We start from the raw sequence: 26,520 nt of genomic DNA, 5'->3' as shown, positions 1-26,520 counted from the left end.
TACCAGTCCAATTGAATCAGCATAACTTATTCAAATGCTGATACTGGCCAGGAACTCCGGTTCCAAGAGCCAATCCCAGAGCCATTAAAGACAAAAGGTGAAAGTCTCCCCTACAGCTAATCCAATCAACCTAACGATTCATCGTCTAGGGCTGGGGCTCGAGCCATTAAAAACAAAAGGTGCGTCTGGGGCTACAGGCTCGAGCCATTAAAGACAAAAGGTGACTTACATTAGAGAAAAACAGGACTGTCAGAAACTGTTGTTACTATTATCCTAACCTAACCTTAAAATGCTAACTTCAATGTACTTAACTTTTACTGTTGCAACCTAAATTAAACATTTCATAAATTTGTAATACAACATTATCTAAGTAAGTCTTTGGTGAGTAGTATCCCATCAACACTTGCCAGACTTTAATTCAAGACATATGTGGTAGATAATGGCCTAAACATGTAACCCTTTATCAACCACTATATTCAATCAGACTTATTAAAATTCTATCCATGTTTAACTTTTATGGTAATAAAAACAAGTCAGAAAATGGCTTTAGAATGGTTTTATTTGTTTGAACTGAAACCTCTCAAGGCACCATTTATAACAAGCCTCTCAGGTATTACAACAATTGGGAAATTCCTCACAAAACAGTAAATGATATTTATAAAGACCAAAAAAAATCAACAAAACATTCCCTGCATTGCCCTGCAGTCTGTTTAAACTTTTTTTTTTCTTTTTTTTTTTAACAAAACCTTCATGAAATTAGCCATCTAACTAAAAAACTAAAATTCAAAATAAAGAAAATAAAGATTTTTTTAATAATCTTTTTGTCTGATGATATAAATGTATACTTAAAGAAAACTCTAGAATTGGATTATCAATAAGTGTTTTTCTTTTCATAAGGAAACACTATCGATTGAAATCCTTCAATCAGTTATCAGTTTAAAAAAAAACAAAAGATACGGCTTGTTACAATAATGCTAATGGCTGTTTAAGCAATAGAAAACCACAATTTGTAAGTATATGAATATATAGAAAAAATAGATATTCTATCCCAAAATGTTCTTTTAGAAACCCAAAGCTTTGCTAAAGCAATAAAATTAAAGTTTAATATCAGCAATATCCAGTCCTCTTTCTGGAGAGCTGTACGTTGGCTCGGTTATGTTTCTAATTTCCTATGATGAAAGCTATTCCAGCTTTCTGAAACAAATTTTTGTTTCAGGTCTTTTGTTTTCAGATTGCCCTAAACGGACTGGACATCTGTGCAGTGAAGGAAAAGACTGCTCAGATTACTGGAGCCTTACAGCTGTCCAGGTGAGGAACTGGATCATCTACTGTAAGAGAGCAGTGGCAAGAGCAAATCAACACTCAGTTCCATAGAGAAATACAAATGTTTTGGTGTACATGATAACACTCAAACATTTCAAGTACCACCGTAAAAAAAAGGACATTAAAGCTTGGAATGACAGTGGTCATTTTGCATATTTTAAACATTCTGCCTCTAAGGCTGAAAACAAAAATACATCTCTTCAAATGCTGCAAACATTTAGTACTCAGAACTTTACACAACATGATTCTCTGGTAACATGATACATCAGATATGTCTTTTTCGGCAAAGTAAACTTACTCAGAATTCTGAAAAGTTTTCCTTCTAAAGCAATGAATCAGCTTTTGTTTAAAATGTTGACAACGTCTTGGCAAATGCAAACTGCTACGGTGATTTTCTTTGGATTAGTTTTACAGTTGCTTCAAGTCTTTCAGAAACATCCCATAAACACTTATTACACAAGACACAACATACTGCAGTCTAGTCTGAGCTTGTAAGTGCACTGCCAAAAGACACAAAGCACCTATTAATTGTGCAAGCGATTGTATCAAGGTACAAAGCAGTTTTACATTCAGAGCATCTGTATTTGATATCCTGGAGTCTCACTGTAACAAAACTGCATTGAATTTCTGACTGTCTTTTCCCTTTTGTAGGTGCACATAATTTTGACCATCTGACTGCGAGAGGTAGCATGAAAAATACCATAACACCTACTGACAAATAACTTTTGGGACAATGCAAAAATGAAATCTCCAATTTCCTGATCTTACATTAACTCACGCTCACTGTATGTTTACTCGTCCTTGAATGTGAGCTAAAGAACCAGCCTGCAGTACAACTATAGCCCAGTACTCTACATGACAGTTTTTCCACATGATCGAGAGGGTTTCTTGACTGTGCGTGTTGCGTTCTGACAGCATTCTCGTGGAGAGCTCATGGTGTGAGTGTGAAGTGCTCTGTTCGCCTCTCTCCCTGAGTACAGTACGATTATTCTGAATCTGAAGCTGCTGCCGGGCCACCATGCAAATACATTAGAGTAAACACACTGTACATAATAATAATAATAATAATAGCAAACTACAGCCTACAAGCTGCCAGCATATAAAGCCTTATGCCATTCAAAAGCCAAAAATCTATCCTGTAGATTATGAAATACAAAACAAGACTTAAGTACAAAATATATAATGTAATAAGACATGTAATCCAAAAAGAAACGGGAAGAAAAGTTGTGGGATGAATTCCTCATGGTTTGTGTTAAAGCTAAGCTCTTCTACATAATGGAGCAGTTGTCAAGTTTGGGTCCAGCCTGAGAGAGAGAGAGAGAGAGAGAGAGAGAGAGAGAGAGAGAGAGAGAGAGAGAGAGAGAGAGAGAGAGAGAGAGAGAGAGAGAGAGAGAGAGAGAGAGAGAGAGAGAGGAAGGAAGGAAATGAATGTAAATATAATAAGACTGCTGTGGTGTAAACAATTTCTTATGCTTTTGTTTTACATTAATGTTAAATGAATTACAGCAGTATATTAATAACGAAATTCATCACAAAACATGATAATCTGATGTTTGTAAGACTAAAAGCATTAACAAAAACATTTAAAAATAAGAAAACTGAATAAGAAAAAACACAAACCTGTCTGGGTTTGTCATTGCTCACGATGAAGTGTGAGGGTGACACAAAAGCTTCGGGCAGCCCCCCTCCACTGCTGAACGAGCGGGACGCACTGGACACTCCAGAGCTGGCCGACACACAGGTGTTGTTTCTATCCGACGGCTGCCCACACGAGCCACAGAGCACCGTACGGCTGCGGAGGTTGTACTCACTATCCCCGCATGTGCTGTGGGCGGCCTGCAGGTGGAGACAGTGAGTGGAGATTATCAGAGGACACTGAGACTGGATCTTATTATAGATGAAGAAGTATGGCTGCTCTCTCAGTTCATTTTAGTGCTATGATTCACTGCAGGAAGGCTACACCCAAACAACCCATTACCAAAAGTATGAACAATATACACCACATGTTGTGAGAAAGATGCGTTTACATGCACTTTTAAAAGTTTGATTTCAGTCAGGCTAAGGCAAAAAGTCATGTTAAAGCTTTAGTCTGACTTTGTGAACTTTACTCTGACTTGTAGACTTTGATTATATGACTGTAGCTCAACTTTGCCCAATATGCATAAGTGTCAATTGAGACGAATGGTCTCTGTTGCGCACTTAGATTGTCCTAAGTACTCATGCTTTCATTTAAACCTGGCAAAACTAAAATTATGCAAAAAAGATAATGAGATTACTAAATCAACTGAGATGTGCTAGTGACTATGTACCATATCCTCATCTTCCTCATCCTGGAATAGAGTGCGTGTGACCTTCCTCATGGCCATTTCCTGGGAAAATGAGAAAAAAGAGATATTAGTCACTTAGCGACCTCGAATCAAATACAAAAAGCTGGTCGGTTTGTTTAACATGATCCCACCTCCCCACTGGCGCTGACGAGGGTAGTCTGGAACAGATCTCCACTGCCCCAGGAGTTCTGGGTCTTCCACACCAGGTCAGAAGGAGGGTTGTGGGTTCCTCCAGCTCCTGAGGCCCAAATCTGACAACAGAGAGATACTGAAGTGAGTCAGGAATTTAAATGCGAGCTAAAGGTGACTATTACGTTGAAAATCGATACGTACTGTGACGGTCTGTCCCGCCTTCAGGTTAAATTTTGGTGGGAACTTGTAGATGATGGGAGTGCCGGAACCAATCTGCCTCTTTACCTGCCAGTGACCCAGAGTTTGATCCTGGGAGGAGGAAGAAGATTCATTTAATAAAAAGTAAATCATACTTAATTCCTCTTTATTGAGCGCCAAAGTTCCTTCTCACCTGGTCGGACTTGTTACTGAGCCGTACGTATTTGCCCTCCATGTCAACTTCGTCCACGGTCACGCGGCCACTAGCAGAGGCCTGCTGGGAGACGCGTGTGCGAGTGACAGTTCCACCGACCACGCTGGAGGCATCGCTGTCATTATCATTCAAGCGCCGTTTTTTAGCACTGCCGGAAGAAGTGCGACTGGTGCTGCTTTGGACCACACGTGCGTGAGAGCCAGAACCAGAAGAGCGGGTCACAGTCACCCCACGGACAGGAGGGGGACTCGGGGAGAGACGCAGCCTTTAACAGAGAGAGCGGGATGGGTTGAGTTATTTCATGAGGCGGTCATTCACAACAAGTCCTATTATTTCATTTGAGGGCTTTACTCTGCACACATTGATACATGAAATTACTTATTAATCAGAATATTATTAATGCTTTTAGTCTTAAATGTAAAAAATATTCAAACTAAAAATGTATCCATTTATAAAAAATTTTTTATCTAAGTTACATCAAAGAAATATATTGAAATAGATTAAAAATGGCTGTATTAATATTTTCAAATAAACCTTTTATTATATCTAACTATTAAAAATATTAACAAGACAGCTAAAAAAAAATCAATCCAGCAAAAAGTAATCTGAATTAATTTATTTACAATATTTACTCAGCAAATACGGTTATATGCAATCAATTAGATTAATTAATCAGTATTCTATTTTATTAATATTAATAATTTATTAAAGTAGGATAAAAATATTAAAATGGTTTTATTTATCTAAATGTAATATAAAAAACTAAATGTAATTGAAAATAATTCAGAAAAATCTATTTGAATAAATTATATGAAAAATTATTTAATCAACTTTTCAATACTTATTCAGTACTTCATTTTATTAAGTAATAATAATATCATGAAATGTATATATATTTTTTTTTTACTAAAGATCTACAGCTCTATTATTTACTAGTGGCGCCTGTAAGAAAAGAAGAAAAGGCTTTCTGCATGTGTGCAGTAAGCAATATCCCATCTCTCACCTCTCCTCCTCGCCCTCCAGAAGCTTCCGGTAGGCGCTGATCTCCATGTCGAGTGCGAGCTTAATGTCCAGCAGCTCCTGGTACTCGTCCAACTGTTGCTGCATGCGCTGCCTCATTTCAGCCATCTCTTTATCCTTCTCCTCCAGACGCCGCCGCATGATGTCCCTCTCTCTGGATAGAGACTCCTCCAACTCACGGATCTTCGCATCACGAGCAGCCAACTAATGAACCGGGCAATTTAAATAATGTAAATTTAGAATGTACACATTTGAGTTTTTTTTAGGTTTTTATTTGATCTGTTAAGTTGTCCTTTATTTGCAGTGGGGCTACATGCTAGGTGGATGAACGTCAAGTTACTGTGTGTAAGCAACATAATTTCAGAGGGTGGAGTTATTCTCCGTTAAAAAAATGATTTGCAGGTAGTTCTATTGTTAGAGCGTTACTGTTCATATGTACAGGTGTGAGGAATTGCCAGCACTTTAATAAATACTTAAAGACACCATGAAATCTAATTTTTTTATGGAATATTGCAGTATTTATTATAAATAATTTATCCATGCACAATTCATGTATGCTCGTAATCTTTAATTAAACTAGCTTCCCCTCCCTCCTTCAACAACATCTCTTCTCTGATGATGGCGTTTACTGGCATCAGCGGCATGCGGGCGGGACAACCTGTTACTCACGTGAGATCACTTCAGTAGCAAACTACAACAATCCAATGATCCAATAAATTTTAGATGGAAAAAATAGTCCCACCCTACTTTTATCTTTTTCGAAAAGTCATTTCACTCGGATATATACGTCAATAGGGAAGAAAAGACTATTGCAACTTCCGTTTCATGCCGACTTTAAAATGTGTGTGTGTGTGTGTGTGTGTGTGTGTGTGTGTGTGTGTGTGTGTGTGTGTGTGTGTACCTGTTTCTGCAGTTGAGAGAGCTGAGTGGACAAACCCTCAATCCTCATACGTGTCTGCTGCAGTTCCTCATGGGCGGCTCCCACCAAACTACTGTTCCTATCAGCCGAGTGACGAGCATTCTCTAGCTACACATATATAGCACAGGATGACATTTAACTGACAGATATGCTGTATGTCTTTATACATAAATATATCTCAACAGATACAACTGGCAACAGATCAGTCAGCAAATATGTATGCAGGGCGGACCAGGTCAATGGTTTAACAAGGTGCCCCTGGGCAGATACATATCCTCATGCTAAAGTCATTTGGCGGTTCTCTCTTTGATTTTTCTATTACCTTGGAGTTGTAGGTCTTTTCAATGTCCTCCTTGTAGATGCGAAGCTGCTCTTCATGTTGTCGACGAAGTTCAGTCAAAGCTTCAGACAGTTTACTCTCAAAATCCTGCTGCCGGCCACTGTCGATTTCCACCACACGCGACTCATACCTGCGCTTAGACTCGCGAAGCTCCTGTAGAAAGACATCAGGTTAGAGTACAGAAAGTCCTGAAGGTCTTTGATAGTTTTAGAACTAGTAGATATGTTAGCAGTGAATTCTAAGACATTGTGCGTGAGACAGTGTAATTATTTTCATAGGAGAGCTCAGCGTAAGTAGATTTGTTCGTGAGACCTCAGTGTAGATGTTCTTCTGGAATTCCAGCTCCTCTTTCAGAGTCTGGATTCGGTTCTCAGCATCCACACGTCGTAGCATTTCATCCTGTAGCTGCTTCTTAGCATCGCTATGACTGCCCTCCAACTGCAATACACATATTCACTTTACTAACTTCTATATAAAAAGCAATTCACTATGTAAAATACTAACTGAAAACCTGTTACCATGTTTGTCTTGTCATATAAAAATATCTAAACATTTAACCAACATCTAATGCAGTAGGTCTTTTGACTCCTTTTGTCCAAGAAAATAATCTAAGCTGATATATACTTCTATTGTAATAAAACCATAAATAAAATAGAATTCAAAAATATAGTGTCAGTTTAATTATGTACATCTTTTTTATTATTATGTATTATTTTTTATTATTGTTAATTTAGCTAAATTTTAAGACTTACTGGGGCCCCAAAGAAGTTTGTCGAGGCCCCCTATTGGCCCCGGTCCCTTGATCTAAACACAATGAATTTACTTCAGACAAAACAAAAATTGTTTTGTGAAAATACATATTAATTTAATTTTGACAAAGTATTTTCTCCTTTTTAAAGCACAAATCTACCATGATTTAGAGATGTTTTTGCTTAAAACAAAATCGAAAAGAATTGATAATAAGGTATATACACTTAAATTAAGATATATTCTCAAAGAACAATTCTTAATATATTACACAATACTTGTCTTGTTCTAAGAAATACTAATGTATATTTATTTATTTTAAACTATATATTTTTTTTTATTTAAGCCCATAAATATTATATTTAATAATTATATTTTATTTACCAGAAAATGATTAAAAATAATGATTGATTAAATGAATATGACTGTTTTAATGCGATTTTTCCCTCTAAATATAAATATATATGTGAAATAGAACTTTAAATAATATTCCTTTAAGCAAGCAAGTATTTCTTTAGATCAGGGGTGCCCAACCCTGCTCCTGCCGATCGACTGTCCTGCATAGTTTATCTCCAACCCTAATCAAACACACCTGAAGCAACCAATTAATGTCTTCAGGATCGCTTGAAAATTAAAGGCAGGTGTGTTTGTTTAGGGCTGGAGATGAATTGTGCAGGACAGTCGATCGGCAGGAGCAGGGTTGGGCACCCCTGCTTTAAAAACATATTTTAGTGCATATATTAGATAATCCCTCTATAGCAACCTGGGCTAAAAGTAAACTGCTCAAGCGCCTAATAATGAATTGATCTTTGTGGTTTAAACTCGCAACCTTTTGGTGAACAACCCAGATCTTTGACCACAGCACAGCACCACACCACCCAAACCCTTTGATGTAGTCATCACCTTGGCCAGCTGGGCTTTCAGGTCTCTGACTTCAACCTCCAGTGATCTCTTCTCCCCCAGTGCTGTGGAGAGAGACGCATCCTTGGAGTTAAGCAGAGCTTCCAGATCCTTCAGCCTGGCCAGAGCCGATTCCAGATCTGCCTCTTTCTTACTGTTCCTACAGTCATAAAAATACAAAGACAACATTAAAGCATTTTTTCATGTAGACACACAGAGGAATACAATTACCTCAATTAGATTCAGTATAGTTGGATTATTTTATGCATTCATGCATGTTGCGGGTTGAGTGGAAAGTTTCTTATTTCAGAAAATTGGAAGTAACTTCACTAGCGTGGCACCATGGCCTGAGTAAAGCGCCTCAGGAAAGGATCGGATCTTGTCGGCTGTCAGACAGGATCTAAGACTGTAAAATGTGAATCTGATTTATATCCATAAACTTGACTGAATATGTTTGCAAAGTAGCCAGGCTGGAATAATCAGTTCAAGGCAAATGAACATCAGCCTACAACTTTTGCCTGGGATTTTGTACCTAAAGCAAGGACCCTTTCAAATCTGTAAACAATAACCTTAAAAACCCTCTCTGAATCAGAGCAGGAGTTGGGACTCCAACAGTGAATTTAAACCATATGTGCACGATTGCAGGGTTGTTCATTTCAAAGTTTCAGAAAGGAACCACAAAAAACCTTAATAGAATCAGAATGGTAAACACTTCAATAAATAAAAGATGACTGGTCATTTTATTATGGTATGAACTGAATTAAGGCAAAGTGAGGTTTAGGTTTGCAGTTTTAAAACACAGAAGGACAATAATGCCAGAAAATGGTCTCTCTCAAAACAAGTGTTTAAGTTTAGAGTTCTTCTCTGCGCATTCCCAGATCAGATTTCACAAGGCCTGTAAAATAGCTGCTCCAAATTTAGTCATGTGATTGATGACCAAACAGGGCTTGAAACAATTACAACTCTACCACACTTCAGTCCCTAAAGCACCTTTCCCAAACACACGACTTCTTCAAAACTCCATTTTGCACACTCAGACTACAACAAGACTAAAACTCAACCCACTAAAGCTACTTATTTCTAGAGTTTGTATTCTGTTCTCTTCAACTCTATGGGGCATTCCATCACACCTCCTTCCTGAGAGACGTTATTCAAACAACTTCCCATTCACAACAACAGAGGTTTTGTTAGGTCACATTCTCCACTTTACAGCCACACATTTTCAATAAATGGTTCATGAGCCTGGGGGAACATGAAAAAACTTTAAATGTATTTGAGTCAAATGCCCTGACTGAGATAAAAGCCTCTTGAGGCCTAATCTGCATTACTACTTAATGATTATTAAATAATGAACCAATGCAATTTTTTTTTGAAAAAACAGTTACTGAAATTCTAGTTACACCACTGATATTTTATGCAAAAATATATGGAAGGGAATATTTATGCGAGATGTTTGTCAGAGAGGCTTTTGAGGCCACATTCATCACTATTTTTGAGGAATTGTGTCACTGAAACTGAAAAAAAGCCCACAACTCTATGTATTTTAGCTGTTCACTCTACAGAAATAAAAACAATCTTTGTTCCTCAGCAGGATATGGTGTTTATGTGGAAAAAAAAATTAGCCTAAAACTGCTCATTAAAATGTTTAATAGGCACAGAGAGAGGAGAGAATGTACTGGAGTCCAGAGGGGTGACGGTGAATGTCTGACTCTGTGGGTTACAGTAAAAGTGTATAAGCAGTGGGTGGGCACATCCAGAAACACAACCTCTATGGTTTTAGGATAATTGCCAATTAAAACCAGCCCGTTCCTGTCAGCACGATAAGTGTCCTGTTTTGTTCACATTCACAGCGGAGCAGGCCACATTTGGAGGAAACAAGGTTTAAGAGCCTCCTGTGGTGTAATATTTTAAAGAATAATGTTTGTTATTTATTCTATTATCTTTCATATTTTATGTAATTTTTTTTTGTTTTCTGTTTTTGTTCCTAACATCTCCAGGAACTGTCCACAGGAAGCCCAACCAACCAGACGCTTTTAAAAGCAGACAGTAGAAGAACACAAGTTAATGTCATCTCTGTGCCAGGGCACATTGTCCTTGTTGACTGGACCAACCTGATCAAAGGTTGCACTGCAAATGGTCAAATCTGAATGAATTCAGTTTGGCGTGATGGCAGCTAAAGAAAAACAACTGCAAAATAAAGTGCTCATATGTTGAGAAAAATACTATAAAACTATGGCAGTTGGAAAACTGGAGAACAGACCACTTCAATAAAAGCATCAATTCCAGTAAGTTTTCATTAAAAATGTGTATTTTGTGTGCCGGGTTGTGCTATGTGTGTGTGAGACAAGAGGGAAAAGGGTTTGGCTTGGCATCTTGGAAACAGTGGAAAATTTCAGGCACAATAAGAGCCAGTTGAAGGAGAGAGAGAGGGGAGGAGAGGAATGTACCAGCTCCTCTATCACAGCTATCTTTGTCCTCTTTTGTGACGAAAAAGAAACCCACAAAAAAGCCCTCGAAATGTTTGCTGTAGTGTTACCATGGCAAAGTGGTGTGGAAATATGGCACATGTGGCCATCTTTGAGAAAATGTTGACCATGAAAAAACACTGGAGTCAAAACCCTCAATTTGAAAGCTTACAATCAAACGCAGATACAAACTTTCCACAGAATAAGAATTAATCAAACTGATAGGAAATTCCTTATAGTGTACTTATGAGTCCAAAACCACACAACTTAGCTGTGGACTTGCACGCACACAACACAAACACTCTCAGGGCAAAGTAAATGCCCTGACTAAAATCACCTGACTAAAAGTAAATCACTGACTGAAAGTCTACAAGGACATTCTCTGAATTTTGGACATTCTCTTGAAGTGTCTCTTTAAACCTTCAAAAACTACAGCTTGACGCATCTCACAAAAAGCACCATATAATAGACAGCCTTCACCTGCAACAGCTGGAGGTTTTGAGAGGAAAAATGGCCATAGGCGTTCATCAAAGCACTTGTAAAACCATTAAAAGTACATAGTAAAACCACAGTCTGACAACACTTCATCAATGTGATTAAAGGCCGGAGGGCTTGTCAAATCAAATCTTTTTTAGCTCAAACTAAAACATTTACTACAATCTATATTAGCTAGGTTAAATATTTTTGCATAGAATACCAGCAATGTTTAGGTATGCATATACATAGTAGGTATCTTCAGTCAGGCGTTTTATTACCATTTTATGGTTTTATAACTGGACAAAGTTTATCTGTGCAAGTATAACATCAAGGAATTTGTTAGGGAATCTGTTTAACGTCTCAATATTAAAAGTAATTTTCTTCCTAACTTGACAACAACAACTTTATTTCAGAATGTTGAAAAGCAGGTAAGCTGAATGAACAATAAAGTTTACTAGGTTGAAATACAGAGTAAAAACAAATCGCTGCCATTCAACTACTTATCACAAAAGCCCAAGCTCTGCCTCCTTATCCTCCATTCAGCTCCACAATACACCGATTCACTGCTTTTGACGTCAACTTTCCATTTAATGGGTGAAGCGCACACGTGAGTCAATCTTAAAACAGAAAAAACAGGGGTTCCCCATTTTCCCACTGTACTATGAATAAACGTTTCCTTTTTAATTGTTGAGGCGATTCTGACTCACTCTCGTCGGCTGCAGGTCTACCGTGAAGTCTCCATGGAGACAGAATAAAACACACAGAAGGAAAAACGTATGGTCAGAAGGAAAAAGATGGTGATAGGGTTGTAAAATATGCTCTTAATATAAACATAGACTAAAAATAGACCTCCAAATAGACCATTCCAGAACCAGAATTGGCCCATTGTAATGGTTTGAAATTTGAGAATAACATTAAAATCTTAAAGACATACATCTTTACACACAAACTTACACCAGCTGGGAAAGACTTGACTAAGCATGACCTAGTAGGCATTTATCTTTACAACATTTTTTCTCTCGAAGAGTCTAAGTTTTCCTCTAACACTACCTGTTATTTTATACAAGTAACAGATCTGTTAAAGGACTTTCTGTTCCAGATGGTTGAGTAATTTTAAATTCAAATCATATCTAAAACATCAAAGGGTGAGCAGGCTGATGCAGATATCCAGAGGCTTGTTCGTTTTAAAGAATGATAATGCCTTGTCTAGGCTATATGTGCTTATCTAATATGTCTTTAATAATCTAAATGTATGCTCATTTCATTAATATTACAATAAAAGGTTGAATCTAGATAAATAATCATGTCCACATTTTCAGCATTTGCTTGTACAACTCACAACACTGACATCGCAAACAATAATTTTCCAATCAGTATTTTGTCTACTCTAGACTTTCTGTAATAAATATTTTACAGAAATGTTTTTAAAGCAAGATAAATGTATCATGTTTTAAGGTTATCTACATATCTCCAATGACACATGATTATCAGTTATATTAATCCTTTCATTCAAATTTAATTATATATATAATTAACCTTTTTTTTTATGTTTTAAGCATAAATCATATTAAAAAACAGTTCATATAATAACATTTTTTAAAGCATATATCTTGAATTAAAGAAAATAATTAAACTAAAACAGACAAAAACATTGATTGAGAAAATTACATCTTGCAGTGAAGGCGTTTTTGTTCAAAGTCAACAGACATGTTAATGTTATAGTCTCAGGAAAATTATTATTATAAAAATGTATGATCCTGATGGTGGTTGTGAAGGGTGTGGTCCTACAATCAGAAGAGCTCCTGACTGAAGCTGAGGACTCAACACAAAGAGAACATTATTCCTGCTCTGATTCATTAGCACATGACAGATGCTAAAAGCAATTTCCCCAGAGTAAAAAATACTGTTCCATGATTTATCTGATCCCTCTGTATAGTCTGGCACAAATGATCACAATCTTTAATGTAAATTCAAATAGAAACAGCCTATTTGTAGGGATTCTTCAGGAATTCTGGGAAGGGACAATCATGGAGGCCTGAATTGCAGCACAGCTAGGCCTACTCTTTGCATGGACAAATGTGTGTACACCCTTATATTGGAGTTAGGATCACATACAAATGCTTACTAATGTGCAATATGCATAAATTTGCGTTTTGTTTCATACTTCGCAAAAGGGAGGATAGGCTGAGGCTCTGCCAGCGTGGCAGCTCTGCATTTAGGAACCGATGATGACTCACTCTCTCCCTTACGCCCGTGGCTCGTACACGCCACCAGAACACCAATTACAGTAACCCTCTCTCCTCCCTCTTTATACAAGCCCATTCTAACATGATCTGCATCGGAGGGTCTCCAGCTTTACAATCTAAACAGTATTCCACTGATTTTTCCATGGAATAAACATAACGAGATTCCAATGTCATCTCCGGTACTCCTAATATAACGTTTGCCTGTTTGCAGCTGCCTTTGGTTAAGAATGGGATGGAGATGGTGTGTATTTTGCGCGTGTGTGTGTGTGTGTGTGTGTGTGTGTGTGTGTGTGTGTGTTGTACTACTCTGCCAGTGTTCCCCGTTATTAATGATTTGGCAAAAGGCAAACATCACCTTAAGCTATGAGTCACATGACAGTGCCACGTGACAATTCCAACTCTTTCATAACCACATTGAATTTTTGAACAGTTTTACGCAGAAAATACTACTGGCATTTTAGTGTAAAAAAACACACAAAAAAACACGGTCAGGTAATTTCAGTAACACTTAATATGTAAAATATGTTATAAACGTTCTACTTAAAGGTGTAATCCAAGTGTAAGTGGTATTTGACAGCTAAAAACATAGATAAAATAGCTTTTATTAAGCTGATATGTAAAAAGTAAATTTGTCTTTTCAGTAACGGTTTGGTGTCTGAACAGAGCTACGCTGTGTTGCGTTTCAATGGAAGAATCTCGGCACACAAGCTCACTCTGAATTCTCAACAAATCACTTGCAAATGAAAAACATGTTTGATCTTTAGTTTAGAGACTGTGGATGGGGATTACATAACTAACCGAATGAGTCAGTCAGTCCAAAGCCTTTCCAGATCCAACCACAACCAAATGAAGCACCACTGCATGGGAGTTTGGGAAGAAGTGTAGCGTGTGAGCAGATTTTACATTTGACATTTTAAGAACAAAAGGACTGTAATACAGAGCTGAAAATGCCATCAAAATTGGGTGTGTGTCTACCCAAATATGTATGCGTATCTAGGCGAGTATGTAAAAAACATTATATGCCCATTATTTTAAAATGATTTAGAATTTATGACTTCAAACAAATACATACACACACACTCCAGTATAGCATGGAGCAGCTCTTTAGGTTAAAAACCTTTTTTCATGACCATCATCACAACTAAATCTACTCAGATCAATGTAGAAGCTTCAACATCCCCCCCATTCAAATCACCTCTTTAAAAGTATTTAAATATGCAGTAACAAGACCGGACACACATACTACTCAATGCCTGAGAAAGCAATAGCTGAAATAATTTGAAAACATCTTGAATCGCTCCTCACACAATTTTTGTTATTTATTGTCATGACATCAAATAAGATAAAAGATATTTTCCAGAATGTGCATATGTCTAGATTAAAGAAAAAGAAAAAAATCCAGAGATCCAGATCCGGACTGAAAATAATTTCTCATAAATGAATGTAATTATAAAGAAACACACAGCAGGAGGAAAACAAGCTGTGCTAATTGTCACGATAATGGAAAGCCACATGTCACTGGAAGCAAGAGGCAAGTCACAAAACTAGATCGCTTCCAGCATAATCAACAAAGCTGTGTGCAATGCAAGCAAACATGCTTCAGAATCCCAACTGACATTGAACACATTTGGCAAGCACTTTTTTCAAAGTAACTTATCGTTTATTTGATAAGTATGTGTGTTCCCTGGGAATCAAACCCATAACCATCTTCAACCAGCTTTTTCATTTATTTTTGGTCCTTGCAAAGAAATTCTGCATTATTTAATGCATTAGAAATAGCTTCTTAAGAGAAAAACTGCACATTTTTCTTTTAAGAGAAACTACTTTGACTATTACATGTATTGTGCCTTATTATTTACAACATAAGATTGCTGGACTGGACCAATTTAATGGAATATCCCTAATCTAAAACATTTGTGGACCCATGCTAGCAGCATTATACTCTAACTAAAAATGTTTTTTACCAGTATAACATTCACAAATAGTGAATGTTTGAAGGCTTTGATGCATTCCAGAGAAAAAAAAAAATTAAACAAATATGATGTTAAAATATCCTCACTGCATTCCCCTATTTACTGTAACATGAGGCAGTAATGAGAGGTGATGTCAGGATAGCAGGGGAAACAGAACTGTCCTACGGCAGTGATCACATCACAAAAAAAGAAAAGAAAAGAATAGAGAAAGAAAGAGAGAAAATGAGCCTGCTCCTCTCAGAATGAAAGAGATACTCAATGGGAAAGGAGAGATGGCTCTATTCAGATGCGTTTGGTGTGCTGAACATACAGCTATTCGATCTGTCCGGAGCCGTTTGAACACACAGGTGCCCGCAGAAGATGATATACTATAGACATCTTAGGAGAAGAATAGCCAAATATACTGTAGGAAAATCCCATTGTATTCCTTTTTAGAAAGGACAGCCCTGAACTAAACAACAAAACACTAATGTCTGTAAGATCAAGCTTTTTCTTCACTGTCAACTGTCCCCTGAAGAATAACACTCAAAAATACACTTATTATGTGTAATTTTAATGGTAGATAGACACTATTAAACTCAGAATTACATAACCACAGGGTGATTGTTAATTTTAAACATGATGAGTGACTTGTGCAGGAAACTTATTAGAAGCGTATGATAACTGTTTATTGCCATGTGTTTTACTCTGATAATGGAAAAGCCAAAGGATGAGGGGGAAATTTCACATTAGTAACTGAAATTACTTTGCATAAACTTGACAGACAACACTAGTAAAGTAACCTTAAATAAGGTTTTAATTACCACATTCATGAACCATGGTATTTGCGTGATAGTACATGTGTGCTGTGTGTGTAGTACTTTTTAGTTAGTGCATTAAATAATTTAAATGATCATGAGTTATAATTATGCTTTCTAAGGCAGAATGTTCATAAAACCCCACAGCACAAACAACCATGTTTGAAAGCTGTTAGCATGGTGGAGTGTCTTTGTTGGATATTCGTAACCATAATGATAATATATGACCTGGGTAAGCCAGTCAATGGAAAACCTCTCGGTTACGTATGTAACGTACGTCAGATGTACCGACATGATTGGGAACGTACAGAGGGAGTGAGAGAGGGAGTGGCAGGAAATGTCTCACTCAAGATTTTTTTCATGTTTGAAAGCTGCCAAATGTCCTTTTGTTTGCCCTTGAGCCATAACTTAAAATAATGCAGACCACTAAACATTGAACTGATAAAACTGTTAATGAATACTTCACTGCTTAACAATAATATGAATATGATTTACTAAAAAAGAGCATTTACAGAAGGTGTATGAGGGCCTGGGGTCAAAGATAATAGTCTAAAATGACAGTGATTTAATCTGATTGATGTTTCTTTAACTACGGCACTTTAATATCCTAGTGGTTGATTTTTTTTTTTTTAAACCACAAAATTAAATTTTTTCAAATATTGTTATATTGAGTTACAACTTTTGGTAACACTTTAGTTTAGGGTCCAATTCTCACTGTGAACTAGTTTCTCATTAGCCAAACTTGACCAACTTGACCTATGACCAAACTTTTTACTATTTTTTTTTAAATCTAGGATACATAACACACTAACAATTAAATTAGCTGTTCTGTTTTTTTTTTTTTTAAAGTTTAAAATGTCATGCACATCACAATAGTTCTGTTAACACTATTCATTATTTGAGATGAATGACATTTGTTGGTTTAGGAAGAGCAGAAAAACATGGCGAACTGTGTACAGCTCACTCAGGGCGGGGTCTATGCTAATAGGGCGGTCAGCAGTTGTGGGCGGGGCTTAAGTATGTGACATCACAAAAGGTACAATCTGCAAATGGCTTGTTCTGAAACATTGCTTATGATTTATGGTGATTTAAAAAAAAAGAGAGAGTGGGTGGATTTTCACCATTATAGGGTGGTTGTGTACACACTGCTGACACACATTTATATTCAAACACCATGTAAAACTGAATTTTGTATAATAGGTCCCCTTTAAATAAACTAGTCGTGAGAGAGTGAACAGTGTGTTTTAAGAGACCACATGGCCAGAAATGCCCACAACTTAAGAAACACCCATATATAAATGGAAAGGGTGTCCCTCACCTAAAGACTTAACACTATGGAAGTATAAGTGAAAAGGAGAGAATATATCTCAGAGAAAGAGCACATAAGTTGAAGACTAGTTAATGTTTTACAGTGATAAAACTGATAAAGACTCTCAAGATCAATGCTCTGATCTTTTTAAGAATGCACTTCCTTTTCCCCAGAATCTGCAATAATGGAATGACTAAGATGATAATTGTCCAGATTACTGTCCCGACTCAAGCCTGAAAAATCATTGTATGAATGGGGGCTCAGGACACACCTGAAAATGCATGCAGAGTCGGAAGATGTGTCACTAAAAAGTGGATTAGAGTTAGTATTTTGAATCATTTGGACAAATACTGACTCATCTCAGAGTTGCTTCTCTGGACCATTTCATTGAATTGCCTAAACAAACACTGAGGGGATTTACAGCATTTTACATTAAAGGTAAGTGATGACATGCTTCTCTTTTAGTATGAATTGAAAGATGTATTTCATCTGCACTGTTTCCAGCTGTAGTCTTTCCACATTTCAGTCATTCACTCCTACACTGCAGCTGTCAAAAGAGTTCAAACAGCGACACAGACACAGAATACTGTCTTCTGTCTGATAATGCCCACAGAAGCCAAATGCTGCAACCGCAACAGCAGCCACAAGCACATGTACTCTCACAACATGTGCACACACACAGCTGTACCTGCTGCATGACCCGGCATGACTCCCCATTCAAGAACTTGACTGACCATTCATTTTTCTAAACAATAATGTCATAAAACAATATTGTATGTAAAAGTACATGAGTGATTATTTTAAAACAAGCCCTTTTAAACAACTCTGGGAGGATATATATATATATATATATATATATATATATATATATATATACATTTGTGCTGTTAAATCGATTAATTGCAATTAATCACATTTAACAAAAGTTTTTGTTTATATAATATATGCGTATATATGTTATTATATTTATATATATATATATATATTTTTTTTTATATATATATATATATATATATATATATATATGTATTTATATATATATATATATATATATGGGCTGTGCAACGATTAATCGCGATTAATTGCATCCAAAATAAAGTTTGTGTTTACATAATATCTGAGTGTACTGTGTATAATTATTTTGTATATATAAATATACTGTATATATATTTATATATAATTTATATTATATATAAAAATATAAATTTGATATATAAATAATTTATATATACAAAATTTTATACCGTATATATATATTTATTACATGGCTCGGCTGAATTCCAATGTAGAATGCGGTCTGTTATTTCTTGATAACAGACCGCTGCGAAGTATAACAGACCGTTGCCATGAAAAACAGCGCGTTGCTATGGACGCGGAACGGACTATTTTCTTTGGCGGAAGCAATACAATCGTTTTTAAATCAATAAACTCCTTTTTAAAACAATAATTCGTGTCAAATTATTTATTTATTTTGTAGGTAGCCATGTAATAAGCGGGATAATGTATAGAGAGGCGGTCGTTATAGCGAATAACAACCCCTTCAGGCTGATTCAAGACCCCTCCGCTTCGCGTCGGGGTCCTGTTCAGCCTGTCGAGGTTGTTATTCGCTATAACGACCGCCTCTCTATACATTATCCCTTACATATATATATATATATATATATATATATATATAGTAAAGAAATAAAGTAAAGAACTCTTCTCATAAAGAACCAGTTTTAGATGTATAGCATTTTAGAGTTACGCTAAAAGGTTCTTTTGAGATTAAAGTGTAACGTTTTAGGTTCATCACATAACTATATTAGTTTATGATGTTTTTTTTAAAGCACCAGTGTATTAAGAACTATAAAATAAAAAGTTATTCATGGAACTTCTCCTGTGGCAATAGAGCTACAGCACATAACCCCATTCGTTTTCTAACTGGAACCTTAATGGAGAGTTCTAAGTTCTAGGAAAACATCTGCTAAGGACATAAGTGTAATGCAAATCTCTATCAAACTCACTGGCATAAAATAAGGCTACTGTTCCAGCATGGCTTTCTTTCTGATGTGAGGGGTTAAAGTGAGAGTAAACAGTGCATCCCCCACAGTTACTTAAAGCTCATGAGTCACCACTCAGTCCAGTCAGCACCTCTCACACACCCTGGCAAGGCCGCATGGTTGCTGTGGAAACCAAACACTTCCAAACAGCTCAGCTCCACTGAGTGTACGCATTCACCCATTGATGGACGCTTACAGGAACTCATGAGGGCTGCTGGAACCCTGGGACTCTCTGAAATAAGATCATCTCTTTCTGCCGACTTCCCCCATGAGTATAACCACAAGCCTTATGAAATGAATGAATATGACTCACAACGCCTTTCCCTAACTTTTAAACTTGTTTCACATCATCACTGAAGGCAAATATTTGGCACTGAAGTCTGTTTGTCTTTGAACCACACCCCTGATGGGTCTGAACACACCTCTCGCCTAAACCAGGGCATTGAATAAGTCTACTACCATAGAGACAGCAAGATAAACAATAGATTATAATAACAATCACTGTGACTGGATGACAAATACTACATTGCTTCTAATAAATTAGAAGGATCATAAACTTTAAGGCTTGAAGGGTGTGAAATGGTTTCTCTGTGTAGTTTGGATATATTTAAAGTACAGTGATATCAGACAGATCAAGTACAAAGGACAAATGCAAGGATGCATGATGATTTTATGATGGGCAGTTACCTCTTAGTTTTATTCATGATCTCCTCTCTTACATAATGCGATTAGTTATTGCCGAACTAAGTTTGAAATGAATAAAACTCACAAAAACTTACAACATCTTACATTTAATATTGAAGATTTATAGATTTCACATTGAAAACTATAATTGTCAGTAGAGATGCACAATATATAGATACCATATTGGTTATCATCCAATATTCAAGATTTTTTATTTATTTACTGGTATCGACTAATACTGTATGTTTAATTGTTCATGCTCATTTGTCCTGCTTTTACATTTAGATTACTTTTGCCATCATCTAACACTCAAGTTAATCTTGAAAAACACTAATAATTTAATAACACTTTAAATTAAATGTAATGTTTAGCAAATATAAAAAAAAATTTTTATCAAAATGTAATAAAAATAATCACAATTTTATCACTTTCATAATGTACATTATAATGTTATGATGCCTAAATTCACTTGTAGCATTAAAATGATTGATTTTATGAATTTGTCATCTTATTTTTTATTTATTTAAACAAAATAGCTATTTATATTAAAATAATTATTGTCTTATCATGCATCCCTAATTATGACCATTATTCTATATATAATGGCTCTAATATATATATATATATATATATAGCCGTTCAAAAGTTTGGGATCATTAAGATTTGTTTTATGTTTTTTAAAAAAGTCTCTTATGCTCACCAAGGCTGCATTTTTTTTAATCCAAAACACAGTAAAAACAGTAATATTGTGAAATATTATTACATTTTAAAATAACTGTTTTCTATTTGAATATATTTTAAAACCTAATTTAATCCTGTGAGGCAAAAGCTGAATTTTCAGCACCATTACTCAGCAGTCTTTAGTGTCACATGATCCTTCAGAAATCATTCTAATATGCTGATTACCGATCCCAAACTTTTGAACGGCAGTGTATCTTTCACATACTTACTGGTTAAACATATACATTGCAAAGATGTTATCTATCTTCTTAAATTACTGTAAAACTTTAAAGCTATTCCACGGAAGACACAGGAATGATAAAAATGTGAAATCACTAATCAACCAGAAACCGTCAAAATTAAACTTGTTGTAAGGGAGTGGTGGCCAATTCAACAGCACAACACACCCGCATTTACACCTCACATACCTGAGCTGCAGCATACTTTACTACACACTGAGCCAGAGACGCTGTGTGGTTGTGTCCACCGCCATTCAAAAGTTAGTCATTTTTTTTAAGGAAATTAATACTTTTGTTAAGCAAGGATATATTACATTTATTTAAAAAAAAAATGTAAAAAAAAGTGACAGCAAAGACATTTACAAAAAATGCTGTTCTTTTAATTTTCTGTTCACTCTGTTGCCTTGGCTTTTGGCTTGCTTAGTTGGGGACATTTAATATTCAACAATATTATTGATCTGCCTTATTTAAGGTGGACGATGACGCAATTTTCTTCTGGAAACAAACTTTGTTGTATTATTTTCATGTTATCACTGTGAAGCTGCTTTGATGCAATCTGTATTGTGAAAAGCGCTATATAAATAAAGGTGACATGACTTGACTTGACTAAAGAATACAAAAAAAAAAAATGCATCACGGTTCCCATAAAAATATTAGGCAGCACAACTGTTTTCAACATTAATAATAATAAGAAATGTTTCTTGAGCACCAAATCAGCATATTGGAATGATTTCTAAAGGATCATGTCACACTGAAGAAGACTGCATACTCAAAATTCAGCTTTGCCATAACATAAATAAATTACATTTTACAATATATTAAAATAGAAAACAGCTATTTTAAATAGTAACAATATTTCAGCTTATTTCTTTCCTTTTTTTGCAGTAGTTTTGATTAAATAAACAGCTTTAGTGAGCATAAAAGTATTGTGTACACTACAGCATTATACTGTTGGATTTGTTTTCTGTTCAATTCCATTATTATCATTTAATTCAGCTTAAATTTAATTCAGTTTAAAAACACATCAAACACAGCCTTAGTGACAGGAGCAATAAGCAGACGTTCATTGGAGAAAATTGCCGTCATGGTTCAGCTAAATTTAGCTGAGGACTAGGCTGAGAGCCCAGGGGTCGGTTCTGCTCTTCAGGGTTAAACTTATCTCCTGGACGTATGAAAGATTTCAGAGAGGGAAACAACCGACTGCATTAGCCAGTGTCTGCAGCTCTTTGGTGTCACAGTTTTATGGACTGTAAGCCGCACTGTTCAGAAACTAAACCTGGTGGAATTACTGCAAGTTTCTGGATGGAATGAGTCACAGTAATTGCTACTGCTATAACACCAAACTCAGGAGTTACTCGCTGGAATAGCACTGGTTTCCAGGATTAAAGGACTTGCTCACTCAAAAAAGAAGGGTGCTTTAAAACAAAGGCAGATGAACTCGTATGAACCATAATCTGCACACATACCTGGCCTTCAGCTCCTTGTAGTCCTCGCGCACCTTGCTGAGCTCCAGTTGCAGTCTGGCTCGTTCTTTGGCCACCGAGTCCAGAGTCTTCCTGGCATCCGCCAGCTCGGCTTCGTACGCCGCTTTCATGCCGCCCAGCTCCCGACTGATCTCCGTCTCAGACTCGGTGATGCGCATACGCAGGCCTGCGTTCTCCGTCTCCAGAGAGCGCACCTTATCGATGTAGATTGCCAGACGGTCGTTCAGGTTGCACAGTTCATCTTTCTCCTGTAGCCGAGAGATGCGGGTGGGGGACAGGACGTTGGTCACCCCTCCACGGCTGCTTCGTTTCTGACTTGGAGTCTCCATAGCCGATTGAAACTACTGCTGTTAGCCTGAAACTGTACAGGAAGTAGAATAGAATATAGAATAGAATAGAATAGAATGAGGAGAGACATAATTCAGAGGTGATACGTTCAGTCATCTCTTATAGTCACAGTATGACAGTCTGAAACTGATAGTGCAATTTATTTATAGATATAAAAAAAAGTAAAAAAAATAATTATTAACTCCATCCCTCCCTCCCTACCCACCATCCTTCTCCCTAACTTTGTGTCTTACAGTTTCCGCCACGCCCAACCTCTGATCACATCCAAATATGTTCGGCACAAACTTCCCAGAATAAACATTTAGTTCAAATCTCAACCTCAGACTAATCTGGTTTAGATCTAAACCTCAGACGGGTTAAGACCGCATTCACTGTAACTTATCTTGGGCAAACTATCCAGACACACTCTTTGACACACTTTAAAGACGACTTGCACAGAAACGCATATCAAAGTCCCATTCACAGGAGCTCTGAGCACATGTTTGTTTTGGACGGAGGTAGTAATTCCAAACATTACAATGTGCTTAGACAGCACATGTGACACTCCCCCTCAACACACTTACAGCAGTAACAATGCTATTAAAAAAGCTATGAAAAAACACAAATGATATATACAAAATGTATCCAGCATTTGGATCAATTCACAGTCAGCAGAACTGCAAGTCAAAATGCCTGAATCACTGACCTGGTAAAGCAGAGAGAGAGTTTGTGTTAGCGAAGGCTCCTACGGTTGCTGTGTCCCGTTGAAACTCTGCAGAGAGTGTCTGTTCTGACTCTGGGAGAAACTCACGCCTCTTAGGGACGAGAGAGGAGGAGGAGGAGGAGGAGAGCAAGTGAGGGTGGAGCTTAGTGAAGTCTGACTCAGTGAGAACACACAAGGTAATAGAGCTTTTACTGCATCTCACGTGGTTACAGAATTGTCTCGGCTTATCATTTTATTATACAATCTATAACTTGAGAGGTAAGCAGTTTGAACAACAGTCAATTAAATCCCTTTTTTGATAATGACTTATCCACAGCAAAATAAATTAAAACTAAATAAAAAAAAAAACAGAACAGAATAAAATCTAATAAAAAGGAGAAATTAATTTAAAATAAATATAGAAATTATTACTCAAAATAAATATATATATATGAAGAGTTCAGATGCAAAAGCCTCTAAGTGCCATCTGAAATTTTCTTCTAGAATGATCATTTTTATCCAGCTCATATGTTTAAGTTCAGTAATTTCACTTAAATGACAATGAAAATGACCTATTAATTGTCATTTAAGTGAAATTACTGAACTTAGATATATGAGCTTGATAAAAGTGATCATTCAAGAAGAAAATTTCAGATGGCACTTAGAGGCTTTTGCATCTGAACTCTTCATATATATATATTTCCACATAATGAATGCTAGTCCGAAGAGCTCTCCAAAGAGCTACTCATCCAAACGCATGAGCCTGAGAAAAATATCCCTCATTCTTTCTTCCTAGAAATCCAGAATACATCCATTTGTTGCTGCATGAAGCTTTAAAGAGCAAGGTCACAGAAAACAGCCCTGTATTAAAAACTGGGAACTGCCTGGTATTTATTTCGAAGGGGTGGACATACGAAAAATAAATGATCCAATCAGGTGTCTTAGTAAAAGGAGAGAGAGAGAGTGGATGAGACGAATCCTTTTTGGAAAAGAAGGTTGTGCTACAATTCACTTAAAACTTCTAACTAGTCACCTCCCATCAACTCCCTGTGGTGCATATTAGAGTTCAGGATCAAATCTGCACATCAGTGTTGTTATTGTACAATAAAATTAGAACAAAACAACATCTTATTTTTTTATAATTAAAATTAATCTGAAATATAAATATTAGATGAAAAACTTGAACTTAAAAACTTGTTGAAATATTGCCTTGCAACTAACTAAAATAGATATTAATAGAAGTTCAACTTAAAAAATAAAATAAAATAAAATAAAAAACTTAAATGTTTCAGGCCTGGTTTCACAGATGGGGCTTAAATTCAGCCAGGATTAGGTCTGAGTTTAATCAAGATTAAAAGTTACTTTTATAAATGTGCCTTAGGAAAAAAAAAACATTATTGATGTGCATTTTGAGACAAAACAATGGCGCTGACATATTTTAAGATATATGCAATTGCAAACATGCTCAAACATGCATTTTAGTCTGTGACTTGTCCGTGAAACCGGGGGTCAAAGTTTAAGTTGAGTATTAAAATTAGCCTACAAAAAGTAAAAGCTAATATATGTATATATATATATATATATATATATATATATATATATATATATATATATATATATATATATGTGTATATATATATATATATATATATATATATATATATATATATATATATATATGTATATATATATATATATATATATATATATATATATATATATATATATATATATATATATATATGTATGTATATATATATATATATATATATATGTATATATATATACATATATATATATATATATATATATATATATATATATATATATATATATATATATATATATATATATATATAAATTTAAAGCCATATTTATTTGAATCACTATGTGCACAGAAACGCTTCTGGAAACAGCACCATGAGGAAAAAAGCTAGGGGAAAACAGTGGAAAAGCCCCTAGATTCCAGTACCTGCAGTCTAGAGATGCTTGACAGCTAGAATACAGACAGTGGTGTAATTCTGCAGGATGAGCCTGTCTGTTCTGTACTTTATTTTCTCCTTGACTCTCTTACTCTGCCATCTTCATTGCATTGTCATACACAACCACCACATTACAATATAACAATTAGATTCCCCAGGGTAAATGTCTCTCCACCCTGAGTGTCATCTCAAAAATCTGTGGGAACTGATGAGAGATGTTTTGAGTAGGCCCAGGTGAAATCTTTATAGTTTGACGCATTTTCTGCAATGATTATGAGGGAAAACCTGCAGATTTTGTCGGTTTATGTTGAATTTTGCAGGGGCAGATTAGATGGGGTTTACACTTCTGTAAGAACATGATTCAGGAGCCAAGGGAGGAGAATTTGGGACACATGCAGCAAATTCCAAGACATGACACAACAAGGAACCACACACTTACTTGGGGCAAATTACACTGCTAATACCTTCTTAAAATGATATAGCATTCATTCATATAATTTTCAGATTAAAGTCATCAAGGACATTGTGATTAGTAAAACCTGTAACCTTTAATTCATAATTGGGAGAGACGTATATAACACAAAACACATTTTCTACTGCAGTCTAAACGGCTAATTCAGGACTAAAGAAGAGAATTCCCAGGAATCAAGTAGGATATAGGCTATTTAAGTAAAATTGCATGTTATTAAAAATGTTGAGTCATGCACTGAGAATGAACATACAAATCGTATTCATAACCACCACACAAAAGCCGTTGCTATGGACTAGTGTAACCAAAAAGATTAAATGTTTAGGCAAAGACTCAGCTAGGGAAACAGTGACTCACAGTTGCCGAATCCCAAGATCAGGAAACGTTTGCAGGCGTTCAAGGATCCACCATACCCTCCTCCTACTAGCATGGCGATGCAGCAGATGGACTGTGCAACGCCCTCTAGTGGCCAGTCAATAGAAACGC

The 26,520-nt window shown here is 36.1% G+C and overlaps 1 protein-coding gene across 1 annotated transcript; it reads right to left on the bottom strand.

The window, feature by feature from the left end:
* Window positions 1–541: 541 nt before the first annotated feature.
* Window positions 542–26,520, bottom strand: lmna (lamin A). Its single transcript, XM_081388417.1, has 14 exons — window positions 26,392–26,520; window positions 23,587–23,695; window positions 22,536–22,914; window positions 8,124–8,280; window positions 6,786–6,911; window positions 6,456–6,626; window positions 6,116–6,241; window positions 5,198–5,418; window positions 4,174–4,459; window positions 3,984–4,091; window positions 3,782–3,901; window positions 3,633–3,692; window positions 2,944–3,159; window positions 542–2,627 (listed from the first exon to the last, which is right to left on the bottom strand). Exons 3-14 carry the CDS (start codon window positions 22,880–22,882, stop codon window positions 2,592–2,594), a joined length of 1,974 nt encoding a protein of 657 aa, XP_081244543.1. The 5' UTR covers window positions 22,883–22,914; window positions 23,587–23,695; window positions 26,392–26,520; the 3' UTR covers window positions 542–2,591.

This window comes from Scardinius erythrophthalmus (genome assembly GCF_964197995.2).
Source record: "Scardinius erythrophthalmus genome assembly, chromosome: 16".
Lineage (NCBI taxonomy): Eukaryota > Metazoa > Chordata > Actinopteri > Cypriniformes > Leuciscidae > Scardinius > Scardinius erythrophthalmus.
Note: the sequence above shows the minus strand (reverse complement) of the source record. Positions and strands in the feature narration are given on the sequence as shown.

Bases quoted from the DNA above. Each gene is read 5' to 3' on its own strand.
- lmna (XM_081388417.1), bottom strand. From the start codon at position 22,882: ATGGAGACTCCAAGTCAGAAACGAAGCAGCCGTGGAGGGGTGACCAAC. The intron at 6,627-6,785 runs GTCTCACGAACA...GTCTTTCTACAG, and splicing joins AGAAGAACATCTACACTGAG to GAGCTTCGCGAGTCTAAGCG. The intron at 4,092-4,173 runs GTGAGAAGGAAC...TCCTCCTCCCAG, and splicing joins TCAGTAACAAGTCCGACCAG to GATCAAACTCTGGGTCACTG.